The 20,994-nt window shown below is 39.4% G+C and overlaps 1 protein-coding gene across 1 annotated transcript in view; it reads right to left on the reverse strand.

The window, feature by feature from the left end:
- The window catches only part of GALNT18 (polypeptide N-acetylgalactosaminyltransferase 18), a 224,863-nt gene that overhangs the window by 68,207 nt on the left and 135,662 nt on the right, over positions 1-20,994 (reverse strand). The window contains exons 5-7 of the mRNA XM_050335385.1: positions 8,296-8,479; positions 7,178-7,375; positions 4,209-4,323 (exon numbers count right to left, since the gene is read on the reverse strand). Of these exons, the coding sequence (XP_050191342.1) occupies positions 4,209-4,323; positions 7,178-7,375; positions 8,296-8,479 (497 nt within the window). The remainder of the gene's footprint in view (positions 1-4,208; positions 4,324-7,177; positions 7,376-8,295; positions 8,480-20,994) is intronic.

Below are 20,994 nucleotides of genomic sequence, written 5' to 3' on the forward strand. Positions count from 1 at the left end.
AGGTCAACAGACAAACCACCAGACTAACGAGAAACGAAGCAACTAATTTCACTATGGCAGTACACTGTATAAAAGTGACATGCCATACTCAGTCTAACCATAAATGCAATTTTCCTCCTGGGTCAGCTGATGTAAAGTCCTGATATATCATTTGGTGGGGGTAAGATCCATTCCTTTTCCCTTAAAGAGCTATTAAGTTCTAACAAAATTTCCTCTTACCCATTTAACAGGGCCATTATACCCTTGTGAACACGAATTCATCTGCAAGCACAAAGTCTTTGTGACACACAGAATTACTCTAAGTCAAAGCCTGGGCTTACATTCCCTTGACTCCACTGATAACTTAGTCTGTGACCTGAGGCAGATCACTGAATATCCCCGAAAGTGGTACAAATAACTTTGTTGTAACAGATATTTGGGGGCTTTATCAAGCACGTAGACTGCTTTAAAAGACAAAAGGATTCCTACAGGTTTGATTTTGATAGAAAATCTGCTGACTTCAGTAGGAATTGGAAGAGGCCTTTAAGAAGCCTATGGAAAACTGGACTTGAACAATCCAAAGCATCAAGGATCTGATTGATTGCATCCAGTTAATTGCAATGGATTTGTAGGGTCTTCTGTACCTACAAGTACTGCTTGTGCAAGCAAAACCCAGAAGCAGAGCCCAAATAACAGTAAGAAACGTCAGCTTTAAACTCACATTGTGTTCCCACTATAAGGCAGTTACCAACAGCTCCTGCTTGGTCACAAGGATAAGCAATATGATTCCAGTTTTCTCTCCAAATGCAATCTGGTCCCTTAAAAGCCCACTTAGGTCCATTCAATTGGGAATGATTGAACATAAACCAAAAAGAAGCATTACACATCCTATCGCAAATTTACAAATATGGCTCTGTGTCACAGTAAATGAATCTTTCAAAAATCCCAGTTAAAGTGATTGAGCTGCTCAAAAGGGATGCTGTCAAGTCTTGCATCAAGCAGCCTGCCTTTATTTTTTTATGGGGCAAATAAATAGCTTTGCAGGAAAACATTTGCTTGAGGAGAAAATAAAGTGTTGCTTCTAAGAATCAAAATGCATTCATATTTTTAACTCATCTGTCAGCTTCTAGCTCAAGGCAACAGATTTCTATTAGTATTTATTTAATATTATATGTTAAATATTTTACAAATGTTATTACAAAACCACAGACAAGGGTAATAATCTTAGAAGTTAAAATAATACACCAAATCAGAGACGAATAGAGCTGAGTAGTGAAACAAATTCATCAGAGTAAAGAGAATAATCCTCCAAAGACCTGTTTTCTGTGGCTTGTAACAGTTTATCAACAATGGATACTTCAAATACAGTTTCCAATAGTTGGGGATTTTCTTGCACTCACGTAACACAAATAACTAGATATTTGTGCAGATGATGAGGTGACAGAAGTACCTCCTAGATGAGGACAGGGGGATAAGTCTCTATTTCGTCAGGGTCTAATTCTTCACAGAAGTTTGGCTCACAGTAGTTTTACATCCTCTGGAACAAAATCAGCAAAATAAGGACATGCCTGCTGCTATTTCTGCAGTCAAAAGTAAACTCTCCTGTTTCTGGAGATGTTTGCTCTTACATGTTTATGCATAAAATTTCCCTACCCAGGCACACAGTGTCTGCTTCTCCATTATCCTGCATGATAATACTTACCACACAGAATACCAGATGAATACTAGATGAATCAAGATACTTCTCAAAAAAAAAAAAGTGGCAATGAAAGATGAAGTATCATGGGCAATACCCGTGGGCAATATGTAGTCATGGATTGGAGAACACCATTTTAAAATGGAGACATTATTTATTGCACTAATACTGTAATTATAATGTAGTTTTTGTAGAGCAATTACTATTTTTATTAAGTGATTCATCATAAGCCTTGCAGTTGAAAGCAACACAAGTAATCTAGAGATGACTGGTCCTGCATAGACAAAACTGTAACTCGGCAGTAGAGACAGATCATCCAGTCTGAAATCACCTGCTGACTACAGTTTTCCATGTAGCCCTATCCACAGGAAATGACAGGCAGCCCCTGGGAGCTGCACCTCTAGGGAGAAGTGCCTAGGATGCACCTGAATGCCATGGCTCCTCACCATAATATGAGAACACATTTGAGGCAGCCACCTGTATCTTGTAGTGTGTGGCCCCAGGTGTGCACCAGAAGCAGGTGGCTGAGGGAAGGATCTTGCTTTCCAAGCTTAACATCTGTAGAAATAATACTGTGCTTCCCAAAAGCTTGAATATTGCCCTGTACATTCATCATAGGATCACAGAATGTGCTGAGTCGGAAGGGACCCATCAGGATCACTGAGTCCAGCTCCTGGCCCTATACAGGACACCCTAAGAGTCACACCATGGGCCTGAGAGCATCGTCCAAAGGCTTCCTGAACTCAGACAGGCTTAGTGCTGTGACCACTTCCCTGGGGAGCCTGTTCCAGTGCCCAACCACCCTCTGGGTGAAACACCTTTTCCTGATATCCAGTCTAAACCCCCCCCAAGTCAGCTTCATGCTGTTTCCTTGAGTCCTGTCACTGGCCATGAGGGTGAAGAGACACCTGTCCCTCTGCTTCCCCTCATGAGGGTGTTGAAGACAGCAATGAGGTCTCCTCTCAGCCTTATCCTTATGTTATCTGGGATACACTGAGAACTGTGAGAAGAGTTGGTAATAAACTGCTAAAAAAATCTATTCATTACAAGTCAGTAATTTGTTTTCATATAGCCAGGAACACAGATCCAAGCCACAATAAAGTCAGATAAGGCAGCATATATTATGCCACCTTGCACACTATAATCTGTTACAGATGAAAGTATTTTATGTAGGTCACGCACTGCTTCCCTGGAGACAGACAAAAAGCCATAAGGAAATCAGAGCAGGGTCAGGCCTTATTCCAGTGATCCAGTCTACTCCAAAGTTTCAATTATCCAGACATTTGTGTCTCTCTGGTCTTGTCTATCAACATACTCTTCCCAATCAGCTCCTGCAAGGCTAAGTACAGCAGACCAGAGAGCATCATCTCATGATGCAAACCAAGAGAAAACTCCTTGCACTCATGAGGAGGCAATAGCTTTGCCTGATGAAAAAAGAACAGAAAAATCATCACAACACTGAGCTGCAAAACAAGGTTTTGGGAACAGAAGGCAGCTAGCTCTCTAGCCCTCACAGTGAGGAGAATGGTGTTGTTAAAAGAAGCAGTCTTCCATTTCACTCTGCCTTTCCTTAAAAAAGTGCTCCAATGTAACTGAAAGGGGATCTGTGCTTCACTCTTGCTGAAATAACACTTTATCCCTGACAGGCAGAAGAAAAAGAATCTCAAGGAACCAGAAGTAAGAATGAGTATTTTTTATTATATCTTGCAGTCTCAGCAGAGAATTCTATATTCTTAAAATAAGTTCCTTTTTTTGCTATTGTACAACAGCATGCTTTTATTCTGGCAACTAAAAGGCCCAAAATACAATGTTAGCTTCCACTAAGGTTTCATAGCAGGGTTCAGAATTTAGTTTTATAACACACACCACACCATTTTTCATTACCACCTATATATCTACAAATTTCTTTTGTATAAAAAACCTGAGAGATTCTCAAACAGAACAGCACTGTATTTTCAGAATGGTATTTAGCTGTGAAGAGATAAAGAGAAAACACACAAATCACACAGATTAGTGCATAGAGTAAATACGTGAAGAGCATACGATGGAAAAAGAAAATATGTGCTTTATGAATATCTTAATTCCCTTTCCTCTGGAAGGCAGCATAAATGCCTCTATATTCCACTTTGCTCCACAGTGATTTTCCTAATTTAAATAAACCAAGTAATCTAGAAAGGCTTTCCTCATCACGCCTGTGAGAAACCATCCTCCTTACGGAGTGTGGGATCACAGGTAAGCAGGGGGTTTTAGGTATCATCTCTGCAAAATTCTATCCTTGTTACTTGAATGACAGAATAATCCTAAAATTCTGCATTTCTACCGTCATCCCTGATTAAGTTCTTTAAAAAGATATGAAGCTTTTTCTCTTTCCCCCTCTCCTTCCTCCTCAAAAACTAAATTCATCTGTTTGCAGATCAGTGGATCTCCTTTGCATGCCATCATCCATACGTTTTTTACTGTTTTCCCCCCTGTAATAAAAAAAAAGCTGTATTTTAAATGTAAGACACCAGTGTTGGTTAGCTGTGTTCCTTACCCTGATTCCAAGCTCTACATTCTCTCCACCATATACTTCCATGCCTTCATCCAGTAATCCAATCTCTTGGAAGTATTCTCTGTCTACGATGAAGCACCCAATCAATGCAGGACTTCTGGAAGCACAAGCCAACAGCAACCAAAATTAGCAGATAGATTATGAACAATTTTATTATTCAGACATAGATGATATTTATAATTGGTGGGTAAAATGGTGAATAAACCCAGATTCTTAGGGAGGTATTTCTCAAACAGATTTGTTTAGCCTTGCCTCTGAATATTCTTAATTCTAAAGTGAAGTAAGTGCCATTGAAGGAAAATAGAGTAAAAATTATTGCACATACATATTCACCAGAACAGACAGGATTTCAGAGCTAACAATACTAGATCCAGGAATCCCAACTTTGTTTCTGAGGCACCAGCCATTCTAGTCTCTGTCTCTGCTAAGTCCTCAAGTTCCTTGTCTGTGATAATTTCAAAGGATACCTACTGATGAGCAGTTTTGTGTGTTTAGTTAGAAGTCATCTAGAGGTTCATCTAGAGCTAAGAAAAGCTGTGTCTGTAAGCTTATAAAAAAAAAAAAAGATATTATTTCTTGAATAGGATCATCCAGATAAGGTTTTCTAATACTGAATCAAGAAATGTCTGCCCTTACCAGCATACTGTAACATTAGTTCATTGTCTTGGGCCAAATTTAAACACATCACATATCTTTACTGAATCAGTAAGCTCTACTTATGTCATGATTTGAACCAACCAATTTTTACAACACTGAGCCAATCTTAATAAGGTAAGAGTTCAGGTACAGAGACTACAATTTCACCTTTATGAGATGCCCTGGAGAAGAACACAAAGTCATTTAGCCTTTTCATTTTTCTCCTATCTTATAATCTACAGCAGCAAGAAATAAAAATGTCTTTTCTGATTATTATGCTGGTATCAGGCACTCTGGTAACACCAGGATATTAATTAACAGGACAGGGGAAATCATCCTGCTTTTATTGGGAACACTCAAGCTACAGTAAGTGTAGACATCTGCTTTCAAACAGATTATAGGATGTCTTCCTTAATCACAAATTGTACTATTCTACAGAAATCTATATATTTATGATTTTAAGGGTTATAATAACCACTTCATAAAAATGAAAGACTGCCTCAGATGTATTTATTAATGAAGAAAAAAGCAGTTAGCATCACTTCAAAAGTTATTTTTCTTATATGACAAGGTACTCTTGCTTTTGGTGCTCTCTTAAAGTATTTCTCAGAGTACTTGCTTCCCTTTGTTATAATTCTAAAAGCATATTGGAGACATGATAGTAGCCATCAATCAGTACACATGGCTGTGTTTGTTGGTTTGTTTTAATTATCCAACACACAAAGGGAGCATATTGCACCGAATAAAAGGTGCCAGGGAAAGGGCTAGGGAACAAACCTAAACCTCCAATATTCATAAAGGAAATTCACTCCCCCATCCTCACAAAAAACAGAGTTTGGGGGTAAAATGAAAAAGTACATTTCCTCTTTATTTTGTGTTTAAATACTTCTAAAAGTCACCATAATAAAAAGATCTCTATAATTAATCATAGAATCATAGAATGGCTTGGACTGGAAGGGATCATAAAGTTCATCTAGTTCTAACACCCTGCCATGGACAGGGACACCTTCAACTAGACCTGGTTGCTCAGAGCCCCATTCAACCTGGCCTTGAACACTGCTCCAGGGATGGAGCAGCCACAGCTTCTCTGGGCAAACTGTTCTAGTGCCTCACCACCCTCACAGTAAAGAACAGCTTCCTAATATCTGATCTGCCCTCTTTCTGTTTAAAGCCATTCCCCCTGTTTCTATCGCTACCTGTTTTTGTCAAAAGCCCCTTACCAGCTCTCTTGAAGCCATCTTTTAGGTACTGGAAAGTGCTATAAATCTCCCTGGAGAATTTTCTTCTTCAGGCTGAACAAACCCAATTCTCTCAGCCTATTTTCATAGGAATATTATTATACCATTAACAGAGTTCAATAACACTGATAACCATTTCTGATGATGTGGAAATTATCACCCCTTTTTACATATGTCAGTGGCAAACCTGTTAATTTTTATCTCCTACTTTCCAGTCCTAGGTCCTGTTCTAAAGCCCAGCACATGGGTCAGTGCAGTTCAGAGTGTTTAAGCCAACAGCTCCTGAGAAAAGTGCCTGCCAGAAAGGACAGAATGACTGGATGAAAAATACCCCTTACACTAACTCCATGTAACTGGTTGGTAGTGATGGTCCCCTTGTGCTGCCACTGCTGTTTGAGGTTCTGCTTTGGAGATGGTGAAAACAGGCTCCACTCTTTCTTTCTGCAGTGAGCCAGAGTACAGGTACCAGTGGCATCCTTGGTATGAATGAGTATCTACAAGAAAGGACTGGAATCTCAGTAGAGCTGCTGAGTGGATTCAGAGGCAACTACTCCCTTCCCTGAGACAGGGGCATTGTTCTGTACCAGCATAACAACACTCTAGACATGATAAGAAAGTACAGAGCTAGATTGTCCCAAGGCAAGGATCTAATACAGTCTTTGCTCACACACTACCAATGAAAAAACATTAAATCCTAGGACATAACACAGCTGTAAAGCTACAGGACAGCGTTGTAAAGAATACAGCTGTCGGATCAGCTCTGTTTATATAACATATTTGCAAAAAAATTCCATTTCTGACCCATTAACACTCAATTAGCAGACAAGACATTTGGAGAAAGCAGTCCTGCTGAGCATTCACGTCTACCTTTTCACTTTGGAAGGAAACCTTTTCAAAAATTACTGAAAACCATTTTTTTTCATGAAGACTGTGTACAGTTCAAGGACAAAAGCTGAAGAGGACAGCTCAAGGACGTGTAAATAATTTAACATTACAGTCAGTAAAACCTGTTACACAGCTGAGACCACTCAGCACCTAGAGCATTGTCAGTGACACACTAATCTAGGCCACAGTTACCTTATTGGAGCAGTTGTGTTCTCCAGTTTCCACCATGACTTAGGAGGGTTCAGGTATCGGCACCACAGCTCCCAGTCAAACCCCTGTGCTGAGAGGGGATACTCCTCTATTTCAAAATTATCATACTTAATGTTATCAAATGATGGAGAAATTACTCTTTTTCTGTTTTCTTTTATCCTAGTGAGCACTGGTTCAGCCCTAGGGAAAAAAAAAAAAGGTGTTAAGATTAAATCAGCAAAAGCATAACACTGATGGAAATCATAGAATACTTTGGGTTGGAAGGTGCCTTTAAAGATCATCTAGTCCTCCCACCAAATAAATAGCAGCTTATGCTGTAGAGTTTAGAAGGGGTAAAGTCTAAAGACGTTACCCATTTAGAGCTCCCTTTGCTTTGAGATGGAGTTTTGACAGAGTAGGATCTGGACCAAAATAACATACTGCAATATTTTCTCTAGGATGCCCTATTGTTAACCTTGATGTTAGCTGGTGGATGGAAGAAATGAGTATCTGCATATCATAGAGCATTTATACCCTCACTACCAAATAATGGTAACTTCAGGCTCTCAATATTATCAAGGACATCAAGATCAGAGTTAATAATAGATCTACCCTAAGGACAGAAACTCCTGCCTTCTTACCATCATTTTTACTTAAGGAGCAATGGAGATATTAAATCCAGAATGAGCAAATATAAAATACATTATTTTGCTTTTCTCTACTTTTACAGAGTGGCAACCAACCTCCGAGCCAAAATAATGCTTTGTTTACACTGTAGAACATAAATGAATCGTAGTATTTTTAATGAAAAGAAGATAAATTTGCCCTCATGGGCAATGGGCTACGTTATTGGGGGAGATTTTTAACATGCAGTTTCCCCATATCATTTTAATATACTGTCATTAGACGGGCAGATAACTCAAACCATAAAAATGGTTTTAGATCACGTTACACAGCACAAACACATTTTTCATGCTCCTGTCCATGACTGTGTCTGAATCTCCACTGAGAAGATCAGAATGCTAACTCACCCTCTATATGCAAGAGGAATGCCATTCAGGAATTTATAATCAGTGCTTGGAAAAGGTCCCTTGGTCAGAAAAATTCAAGGAGACACATACCATCCCACGTTGAATTCCACATGGGCATCAAAGAGAGCGACTACTGGTGCTGTGGCAACTCTCCACCCACTCACTCGAGACCGGATCAGCCCCTCTTGCTTGGTGTGTCGGACAACCTTGATGAAGCCAGGCTTGTGGGCATTCACTTCATCAACATACTTCTGCAGCTTCTCCTTGAGTTCTTCTGTAGAAAGGTAAGGATTAGGTGTTAACAAGAAGTATCAGCTCGACAAGATGCAAAAATCTGTTCTTTCAGCAAAATGGGAGTGGTCTTCACACAACTACTAAGAATTCTGAAATAGTATAAAAGAGGGCAGACAAAAAGTAGAAGGACCAGAAATTATATAGTAATAAAAAAATTTCAGATGTAACTATTTAGCCTATATGACTGACATCAGAATCTTGGCAGTGTTTAACATTAACATGCCGCAAAATAAAGTGCCATAGCAACATAAGTGCATATTATATTACTGTAACAACAAAGAAGATGACTATCTTATATTTCTGGAAAAAAATTATGTCCAACTAACATCTGTGAACTTTCTCTACTGGTATTTCAAGAAAAAAAAGAAGTAAGAATAAAATTAATTATTTTTCCTCTTTTTTTCTGAACTTTGACAACTCTTTTCTGTCTCTACAAAAAAGTTCCATGACTTATGCTCTTTTCCCAGCAGAACAAAGACGAGTAAAAGAATAATTCTGAATTAAAATATAATAACTTTTAAACCAACAGCTATTATATCTATGGTTTAAAGACCACTACCTGAGAAAATACAATATGTGCAGCTGAAATATGCTATTCACTATTATTATTAACTGAAAACACCCTTCACTGCTATTCTTTATTAGCATTGTTATGTTGTATTCACGTTATGGTACCACCCAGAACTCCCTTGGTGCCATTAAGTTCCTTATATTTCGAATCTCTCCACACATCGAGGAATGTCTTTGCTGTGATGCAGAATAATGCTCCTGTGGCCACAGTGCTAAACTGGGTATCATCAAATCTGCATTAAAAGCTCAGGGCTGCCTAGCCCTTTCTGTGAAATATTGAGCAAGCCACTTAACTTCTCTATAATCAATTCCCCATCTTCCAAATGGGATCACCACACTTATTTCTTCTTTTTCAGCCTATTTAGGCTTTAAGCCCTACAGAACAGCAGGTTTTTTTTTTTTGCATTTGGCCTAAAGCCCTGGGGCACTGAGCAGAGGGGAGGTTGCATCAGACAAGGGATGGTATCAGAGCCCAGCAGAGGAAGGAGCAGCACCCCTCTAGTCATTGGTGTGCAGCAGGGAAATATAACTTCCATCACGTTGGCTGGCTCAAATTGCTTCCCAACAAAATACAACCATTTTTCTTTTAAACCTAAGCAATGAGACTTTCTCTTCTGTTTATTGCACATTCTCTTCTGTTTATTGCAATTTGCTCTTAGCTACACACCAGAGGACATCTCTGCATTGATCCCAGGTAGCTTCTCAAAGGAGCCAACCACTCTGGGAACTGGTCACCTCAGACAGATCTGTACAACGTGCACACCAGAAAGGTTAATGCAACCAAAAATTAAAAGCAAGCACAAGTTAAATGTTCCTTCTTGGAAAGGAGGTGTCCTCTTTAAGCTGACAAAGATTAACAGAACTGTTTCACAAGGGGGCATCTAACCCAAGACTGTCACAACCCATATGAACTTGGTGACCTCCTTCTCTGAGGATATGGAGGAAAGGGCAAGATGGTCAAGTACAAAAACTCCTTTAATTCATCCCTCTTTGTAGAGACTCTCAGGCAGCCACCAGGCGTGGTGCCTGTGCAGCTGGTTCCACAGGCATTGCAGGACTGTGCATGCCACATACCTTTGTGTAAATGAACTCTGCATGGAAGTGAGAGAATACCAAAGAAAAGTGCTGATACTTACAGTTTTTCATAAAAACAAGAATTAAAAAGAATAGTCTGCTGACCATATCCATCACAGTACTTTAAATTGCAGTTGTATTTTAAGAATTGATTGGATATATTCCTAGAATTTTACCATTATATTGACAATATCTATTCAATTTGTTTGTCTCTGACTGTATTGCTTGGAACAAACAACATGAGATACTCATAGCATGGAACACTATTCTACTTTGTATTAGATTTGCTGCTTATTTATCAATACACTTTTTCTCCTTTATAAAGTCAAAAAAACATATTCATTTCTATCATACTTGTGCCATATGTTCTTATTGTTCATTCCCTAACACATAGAGATTTGTAGCAAGCACAAAACTATCAAACCAATCACTAGCTAACAGCAAAAATTCAAAAGAACACATTTATGTTACTGAAATTGTGCCCACCCAAAAATAAAGCAAAACAGTTCTCTATTCCCAAAATATAACATTGTGGAGGGTGAATATCAAAACATGAAGATCAAAGCTTTGTTCTTGGTGTGAGTGGGTGTACATAGCTTTGCAATACCAGAAAGTTTTATTTGCCACAGCAATGCAGCATCATCACTGAGTATAAAACATATGAAAGGAAAGCAGGTTCTAATCAAGGACTCGAAAATCAGTAGCCGTGATAGAGTCATTGTTCTCTCAATCTCTTTGTTTCAGTAAATGGGCTATTCTTACTCCTGTCACATACTTTTCCTAATGTGGACTGACTTTATAAGTTTGAGCAAACACAAAATAATTTTCATAGCTAGGTGTAGTACGGAAACAGGTGGAAATGGAAAAGAAACCAAACCCTGGCTTGCCAGCAGCATGACTTCAGTGCATATTACAGCTGTGACATTTACTGGGCAGTACACACTTCCAGTTTTCTGGTTACACTGCAGCTTCTTGCAAATGCATTGAATGGTCTGAGTAGACCTCAGGGGAACCTTGCATGTTTACCCATGGTCAGTCAGTAAGGAGGAATCTTCTCCTGGACTTCAGTATCAGCCTCAGGGGGTGGAGGAAAGTGCTGCATTTTACGTAATCTTCAACCCGGGGTGCAGAAGCAGTGCCTTATTTTGTAGTATGTCACAGGAGACAGAGCAGTCATTTTGCAGTCAGGCACTTTCTGGCCTTTGTTATTTAAAACAGATCAGCCTTGCTTTGCAGAGTGCTGAGTAGAGCATTATGTGCACCCTTTGTCTTACAAAACCTACTGGGCACACTCTCCCAGAAGAATAGATAAGGCTCATAAAAAAAAAGTATCATTTTCATCCAGCCATAAGACAGAGCAGACATGTAAATGAAGCTTAAAAAGTCACTATTTTGGGAAGAACTTAAAGATGGGCTAGCAAAATACTTGAGTCGGGTTTTTTCATGCATTCCAGATTTTCCTGACTTTTGCATGAGTAATCTGAGTTCAATCGTATTTGACAGTTTTAGAGCACCCTGCCCAACTGGCCTGAATGACAGAACTCTTCCCCTCAGAACTAATCATGCACTTTGAGATGGCACTGATGGTCATCAGCAATATCATTTTAACCCATGTTCTGGTTTTTTCACTTTTCAAGATGTTGCCTGAATAATAAACAGTCTTTTTCATTAATTATTGTGCTTCACTGCTTTATGCCACCATGGGGAGAAGAAAGAGAATAAGCAAATGTGTCATCTTCAATACACTGTTGATTCAGTGTCTAATTATGGAAACAAACAGGCTTATAAAGATAGATGCATTTGCCTTTCAGCACAGAATCTCTCATATAAGGACTCAATTTGACTAAGCTGAATGAGTATCTGCAATTGGAGTGAGAGAGCAGCCATATATGGAATGGGAAGATGGTGCCGATCTGGCACTCGGAACTGTTGCACTCTACCACCTGTCTCTATATGGTACAGATGTCTGGAGAGCACAGCACAACTCTCCTCATAAATGTAGAAAACATAATTAACGTGCCATAATTATGTTTAATATTAACATAATTAAGTTCAAACACTCTAAGAGGTTGTTTGTTTGCTTTTAACAAATCCTCAAAGATTTTGTTTGTCAAGTTTCCCTACTCAGCATGACAAAGCAGTGCTAAAGACTTCATGCAACTTTGCCTTCTTAGGAAGCACAGAAGGAGGGCAGGACAGAGCAAGGAGTATAAGGAGTCAGAAGGCATCTCACAGCTACAGAGATTGTACATGAAGGGATCATTTAGCTGATGCAATCCCTTCACAAGCCATCTTCCTTTCAGGATATGGTCTGAGAGAAGGGTGGCTTGAGAGATGCTCTGGTAATGCAACTGCTCTCTTTGCAACACTGCAGCATCCTTGGCCTGTGTGGCCAGACCCAGCTCAGAGGGGTGACCTGGACCACAGCCCTGCCTCCTCTTTGAATGCTGGAGGATTTGCAGTAGGCCATATGATATGGAAAAGATTTCTCAGATATGACCCAGGGAGCTCCTTGAGAGGGAAACCATCTGTCAGTGGTATGTAGATGAAGATCATTATCTTCATCCATCCTCAACCCAAAGTGCCTGTATTTTGTAAGCCTCTATTCTCCCTAATTTGAGAAGTTATCAGGCTCAATGGTCAGTGATATAAGGTGCCTTAGCCCCTTACACCAGTGTTGTACAGCATTTGTGGATTTGTCCCCAGACTTCAGATTTTAAAGTTACTGATACAAACAGCATTGTCATAAATAACAAATTACTGCCTCACAGTCATAGAGGAGCTTAAAGAACAACCAACTAAGTCTCACTTTCAGTAACTTTCATGCCTTTATGTACTCCCATTCTGGCTCTTAAATGAGTCCTCACATCTCTCAGAACAATTCCATTTACGAAGCCCCACACTCATGCTTTGCTGAGACAGATGCATTTTACTGAGTTTTTAAAACTCTTCTTAGCTGTAAGTTTGCCAACAGAGCTAAAATAACAAATATATAAATAAATAAACGCTCTCTCATAACACTGCATTTTCTGAAGGCTGAAAGCCCCTGCTGACATTGGCACAGCAGAACATATGTTGGATGTTACTGCCATCTCTGCAAACCTTGTGCTTTTACCTTTAGAGAAAAAAATTATTTTCATGTCAAAGACCCAGGAATTACCATGAGTCTCTTGAATCTGAGCACTTGGCACAAACATGGCTTCTTTTACTGCAAAGGGAATTACTTTTCAATACAGAATGGGGTTTAACTTAACAATTGGCCTCCCTGTGCCAGAAACTGTGGAATGACACATTATATGAAAGGGACAAAATCCTGCCAATTCCTTATATTTATGCTGTAGCTCTGTATGTTCATTGAGCTGCCTAGAAGACACAGGTCTCCAGGTAAAGAAAAGTGCTGGATATTTTCTTAGATCACAAAGGACACTTTTAAAGGCAAATCATTACAGCACCTGCAAGAATACAGTGGAGCTGATTTCTGGTTTTGGAGCCAAGAGACCACTGGTCAGCTTGCTTCTGGCAAGGTTCCCAGAGCCTTCCTGAACACCCTGAGCAGCAGGTCAGAACAGATCCCCCGCCCTGCACAAAGGCAAAGCAGCCACCTGGCAGAGCACAAGAAGTCAGTTCACCATGAGGGCTGCTGCTGCCATACTGGGAACATCTGCCTCATCAGGTACATCTTGCTGCTGCATAAAAGACCAGTAAACTGGCAAAAAGACAAAATTCACACAAACCAATTAATTAATTTTAAACCAAGATTTTTTCATCTTCTTTACCTGATTTTTTTTGTGGCTCTAAGTCTTTGGAACAGAAAAGGTTGCTTTTCCATTCTTGCAGTAACAATTTTATAGCCTTTAGAAAAACAGAAATGTATTAACATAGCCAACTTACTTTCTGGCAAAGAAAGACTATTCTAACAGGTTTGCTGCAAAACCCCTCCTCTCTTCCCTCTCAGTTCCTCTGTAGGTAACCAACCTGAATTCATGTACTAACTCGAATTCATGGCAACAGCTAGCCATGTAAGAGAACCTGTGTGCTGTACTTTATCTAATAGGGTTCTACACTGGATTATGTCACTTATTTCGTATGCAGCTCAGTGCCTCATCGTTTTTATTTTCCTTACCTCTGGTCCCTTATCTTTCATGCTCAAGTGATCACCTCTCATCTCTGTCGCAGGAGCAGATAATTCCAAATGGAAAATATTTATAACCAGATAGAGGCATGTCATTTGTAATGCATGTGTGTATAGAGAGTGTTTGCAACAGAGGGTAACAATGCACAAACAGATAAGGAGGGCTTGCTGTGGACACGTATTTAATAACCTCATGTTATCTGGTAATAGATAAACCACCCAAGGGAAATTACCAATGTGATGCAAGGAATTGATCTGGACAGACCTCAAAAACAGAAAAGCAGTATAGCCCTTCTTCTCCATTACCATACCTAACTTGTACTGTTGACAGAGATGCATAATCTAATCTCAGAAGTTCAGGCTCTCCACATGTAAAGCCAGAGAAAGTAATGAACTTTCACAGTCACAACCTTTGCATTCAGCAAGCCAAAAATCTCAGCTGCTGTCAAACCTCCTCAGGTCTATTTAGATAAATGAGGCCTACAACAATTCGTTTCAGCTCACATCTTGGATTACAAGCCAAGGGTTTCTCTACTCTAGCACACAAACCGTACCCTTCTCCCACAGTAAAGGCAGGGAAAAAAATACACACATTTCCCCTCTCAGCCCTACACATGCACACACTCTTTCAAATGCCCAAAAGAACCTAGTACAGAGGAGCGGGAAGCACACACATTGCTTTCAAAGGGTTTGATGGGACTGCTTTGGTCCATTCTCTGGTCCTTCACAAACATCATGTCTATGCATAGAAAGAGTTTAGGTGGCCATTTCACTGAATCCTCTTGTAAGGTCCTGGGAATCTGATGCACAGAAACAACATACCAGCAAATAATTCCACTTCAAAACAGCAATCAGTAAACTCACACAGCTCCCAACACAAAACAAGCTTTGCATAAGATATCTGTGCTGGCAGCTATTCCTTGAACCATCTAACAGACACGTTCACTACTTGGGTTCATTCTGGTTTTGTTTCTAAATGATACATAATTACAATCCCAGCCATGAAAATAGAATACAACCCTCCAGATCATTAGGTCCTACCTAGAAATATTGCTGCATCTTAACAAATTCCAGTAGTATCGAAAGAACTATGAAAATTACCTTTTGGACACTGACAGGTGAACGCTGTGTTGTGGAGGAGGGGGATACTGAAGAAAGAAATATTACATCTGTTATTTTTTGTTAATAACTGTTCTCTTGAAGTAATGTCTTTATTATAAGGGCTGTAAATCTGTTTTATTTCCCTCCTATTATTTATTGAGTACTGTTCAAAGACAGGACTCAATTCCCATCCTAAGTTGCATCCCATTGCAAGTAACACCAAGCCCATGTGCAGTTGAGTCTCACAACACTTTGCAAGACAGAGAGATAAATGGATGAATCTGAAAGGTCACACCAGAAGTTACAAAAGGGGAGTCAAAAACCTACATCTCCCAAATCCCGGGGCTGCACATTAACACTGCACCATTTCGCTAAGGCCGTGGTGCTGCAGCTGGAGCCATGGCCCATACGGAGCCCTGAGAACTCGGTGCAGACACAAGAGCTCATCCACATCACTGTGTCAGGATTAGGAGGCAGCTGATATCCAGAGATCTTGCTAATGTCAACAGAAATGCACAGGAACAAAGGAATTGAACACTGCCTTTCCATTCCACTAACAGCAGGAGAGACTCATATGCTTATCTCTGAGCACAGGGTAGAGCTTACTAAAGGTGTTAACATTAAGAGAGGAAAAGAAAACAAATTTGCTCTTAGGTGAACATTCCTTCCAGCTCTTTAATGCAGCAAGGCAGGACTAATAAAAAAAAAAAAAAAAGCACAAAATGTCTTTTCTTAGATTGCCAGGTAGGTGTGTCTGTGTTTACACCAGCAAACATGCAAACACGAGATAAATGTGGAACAGGCACCTTCCAAACACTGCCAACAGCCACACAAGGCAGCAGAGGTACAGAGGCTGCTTATGTGTTTCTTCATGGCAATCCTAATCCTGTCAACAGAAAGGTGTTTAAATTTCAAAATATATTTAAACACAGACCTGTAATTATATAAATTTAATTATTCCTCTCAATGTACAGATTGTTGGATGCTTGAATTAATCTCAGCAGGAACACTATTCCACTCCAGTTTATGGTGCAAGACTGCTTCCCTTTTAGGGACTGTTACTGGATAGATCATGGCTACAATAACGTGATCACAAAAAAAGGTTAAACCTGGTTGGTCAGGAACAAGCACCATCACTGAAATCAGATATTCATATCACAGCTGATGCAAGAACCACTTCTGATGTTTATCTGGATACAATAGTTTTAGAAAGGGGCCATGAAGTGAGAAGCATACAAACACCAAGACTGTGCATTAGAGCTGACACAGTGATAGAATACACTGCTGAAATAACCTCGGCCAAAATTCTGAGTTCATAATTTCATTTCTTCATGTTCCTGGATTCATCTGTAAAATGACCTTTAAATGTTAAAAAGGAGTGCCTGAGAAATGTGTTCTAGTCCCAGTTGGATAGCAGCTGTTTCCAGTAATCCAAGAGGCACTTTTTTTTTTTTTTTAAATGTACAGTATTTAGTTCTAATCTATTTCTTGGACATGCATGAAACATAAAAATCACTATTCAGAAAAAGAAACTAAATGCCTGAACAGAGCCAGATCAGACTGTATAAATCAAGAAGAACACAATCTAAAGAGCACATTAGAAATCTCTTTATTTCTATAACCATAGGATGCAGCAAGCTGCTCGCTGTACTGTGAACTTGATAAATAATCATGACTCCAAGAAACAGTGTGGAGGTTCATGGCATGATAACAGATCCATATAGAAAAAGAAACTGCCAATTATAACACAATAGTCCAAGGGTAACTACTTTATTTCTGGAGTGGATTCAGAGGAAATTAGTCACATCAGTTACATTAAAAATGGAATATGCAAATATGCAGTTAGAACTGTATGAAACAGAGCTGCTAATATTCCTCTATGAATCAAACCTCTCTCTAACAGCTGAGAACAGGAGTGCAAAAGGAAGAGGAAACAGAAAGCAACCACAGAATACTGGTTTGAGGGGGACCTCTGCAATCCAACCCTTGACTCAAAGCAGGCCTAAGTAAACAATATGACATAACATTCACTAATTAACAGTTATTTAAAATAATTTCAGATGGCATTAAAAGGCAGAATTTGGTTTTAATAAATAGGATTTAGCCTTGTACTCCACACTAATTTTTATTACAATCTTACTATATATCAGAAAGTATAATCTGAAGTTGTATTTGCTGCACAGAATTACTTCTTTGGGAGCAAACCAGCATCTAGCACTCCCAAAACCTGATGACACTATGAAAATCTCCTTGAGGGTCAGGACAGCAATAACAGTATTTCATTATGCTTTTTCTTTTGTTTTGATTTTGTGGGTTTGTTTGGTTGGGTTTTTTTAACCTTGTCCAAATGTAGAGTCACCAGTCAATTCTTACACATCAGACACAAAATTTTCTGTCCATATTCCAGGTCAGAAAGATTGATTTCTTGACTACCTGTGATCATGTTATGTGTGACCTGTGATCCTCTTTCAAAGGTGGATTGTCCCTCACAAAAGAATTCAATTCACCACAGCAATAGCAATACAGCACCCAGTACACCACGGAGAAATACAGCCTGCCTGGGCAGGAGGACGCTTTTCAACAGGTGGGATTAGTTCACAAAAAGGACTTTTTTTATGTCAGCAGAGCCGCAGTCACACAAGATGCATTCTCAGAAGAAAAATAAAAGCAAATTATACCAATATAAGCAATTTTTGTTCATTTTTCTAATGGCTAACGTATTGCTGGCAGTGCAAACAAGAGTAGATCAGTTAATACCCCTTGCAAATAAAAAGTTTACATCATGAAATAATGGTATCACTGAAGTCAATGAGAACTTTTCAGCAAACACTGTTCCCTGTGCACTTCCACTACAACCCTGGGAGGAATGTCACCTCATGACCACTGCCAAGTTCATTTGGGATGAGTTGAGAGGTATCTACTGTGCTATTTAAGTCTTGGGGTTTCACATCATTTGAATAACTTGGAAGTTACAACTCCTCTTTTTTGAAACTTCTAAAAGCATGGACAAAATTCAAACAGTTTTTACTCCTGTAAAGCCCCCTTTCAAATCAGAAATTATTTGGTCTGAATACCATAAGAGCTGTGGGATTTGTTTTCATCTAAAGATAGAAACTGGTTTTTTTGAAGAATCAATTATGAACATTTTCAAATTAAAGCAACAAATTCTGGCTTGCTTCTTTCCCAGCATATTTGCTTACTCCTTAGGAGAAACACAGTATTGGGACTGTGCCATTTGGTAGCTGTGGAAAATCTCTAAATCCAGCAAGTAAAGATCTCCAAGTAAACTGCTTATTATAGTACTGTATCATCCACTGCTTCCTGAAAATCCCAAACTCCAGGTCTTAAGAGAACGCAGCACCACAGAATTTGTATCTTTAGATTAGGTATTATCAGCATGCAACAAGCAATTCCAAGCCTTCCATCAGCTATTATAGAAAATTTCTCTGTAGGCATCTCATCACAATTGATCCATGAGTTTTAAAGAAATGTTTGGGAGTTAATTGTTGTATTACAACCACTGTTCATGCTCTTCAGGAAAAAAAAATTAGGTGAGGGATTAAAAATAAGCCAGGCAGTAACTTGAAACTAAAGTTCATCATACCTTTTCAATTCACAATACAGGAACAGTACTGCTACTAGCCTCCTATTGCAGTCTGGGAGAGATTTGGTTAAATCCTGCTTAATTAGGAATATGTTATTTTAAAACCAAGATATGTTAATGTGGCTATTAGTATGCCTCCCAGCAGGGTGGAAACCTTGCTTGCATAAAACACGCACCCAGAAGAACATACATCAGCCTTGCCTTTCCTGCTCCCTAGAAACAACTGGCAGTAGTGTCAATATTTTTTTACAATATGAGCAGTAAAAGTGTATTTTCACTATGCTGGAGTAAGACAGAATTCCACCAACTCCAGCACTCCCTCCTGGATTTGCACCCAAGTGAGCAGCTGGAGGCTCAGGCTGCTCCGTGTTTCTGCTTTACACCACAGACAGCTGGAACTACCAGTTCCTTCCAGGACAATTCCTGCTCCAGACTACAAGAAGCAGGCTGGGCCGAGGGTAATCAGGCATTGGAATGGGCTGCCCAGGGAAGTGGTGGATTCTCTGTCCCTGGAGGTTTTTAAGATGAGACTGGACATGGCACTGAGTGCCACAGTCTAATAACCACAGTGTTAGTGGATCAAGGGTTGGACTTGATGATCTCAGAGGTCCTTTCCAACCCGGCTGATTCTGTGATTCTATGATTCAAGTCCTCTGCTTGTCAACAAGAGCAGAGTTGGTTGGGGCTGGCTGAGAAACCCACAAGGAAACACATAGCAGTTCCTGACCTGCTGCCAGGGATTCCACAGGTAGCAGCTCCCCTCTCGGAGTCGGTCACGCACCAACACCCAGCGCTGCCGAGCGCAGCAGCTCCGGAGACGCTGAGGGCAGGGGGCACAGAGAATGGACTGAGCTCAAAAACACAACCTGGGCACTGAAATGTTTTGCATCTTGGGAGATTTCCCTAAAGAAAAATTCCACAGGTGAAGACAATGCCTAAACTTAACAAAAACATTTAAATAGCTTCTTCATTTTTTTTTTCATTGAGTTTTAAGCAAACAGTAGTCCAGAGCAATGTTCTTGAATTACAGTTTCTAATATTAATACTTAGATGTATTACACCAGCTTTGATTAACATTTGTGTTCTGGCAGAATTTACAATAATTTCAGTTTGCTTCCTTTCTCACTAATTTTTTTTTGTCATTTAATTTTAGCTCTTTACTTCAAAATTTACCTTCTGAAGCAACACTTTAACACCTATAGTCAAAGCAGAGAGACCGCTGGGATCCACCAGTCACTGCCAATTAAGGGCAACTCAGGATCTGTCAAACTGATTGTTCATGTGGAAAACTACACACATGGGCACTTGTATCCAGGTCTTCCCCTACCACATTTTCCATATAGCTTCATTTTCTCAATAAATGCAGCAAATTCAAATGACTTCATTAAGAGCTCCCAGCATAATTTTTACCGACGTTATTATTTTTATACACATTATACTTCTGAATCCTGACATTTACATAAAACATTGCCTGGGAATTTTCAGGTCTTTTACAGGATTAAGTACTGTCTGTATCTCATTTAGCTAGCCATGATGCAGTCTGTAGCACTGCAATCCTCCAAAACTCCATTTATTATAGAGGTTCAAAGGCTTGAAATTACTACCTCCTATCCAATTCTTCCAGTATCCCGTTTGACCTTTCATTGTGAACAATGATTTTTCACAGATACAGGCTAATTTCCTTGGACTAGATTTTCATTTGCAATGATTTGCAATTTGATTTGCAGTATATCCACATTTTTCAGAATAGTTACTGCCTGACTTCTCAGATTTAAACCTTTTAGCATCTTCAAAAGAACGCTTCCTGCACAGTTAAATCTGTAATGAAATTCCATGATTAAATTCTCTCCCTCTGTGAGCATTAAATTTCTACCTTTTCTGCATATTGCAATATATATTGCATTGAAGACCACTTGACAACTTCAGACTGCGTAATGATCTCATTTTCCTGTATGGAATTCATCTTGGTTAACCTTTGAGGGTTTATACAGCTATATTCTTATTATGATGTCGC

Source organism: Myiozetetes cayanensis, unplaced genomic scaffold, assembly GCF_022539395.1.
Source record: "Myiozetetes cayanensis isolate MyiCay16 unplaced genomic scaffold, myiCay2020 scf6-25, whole genome shotgun sequence".
NCBI classification, from domain to species: domain Eukaryota; kingdom Metazoa; phylum Chordata; class Aves; order Passeriformes; family Tyrannidae; genus Myiozetetes; species Myiozetetes cayanensis.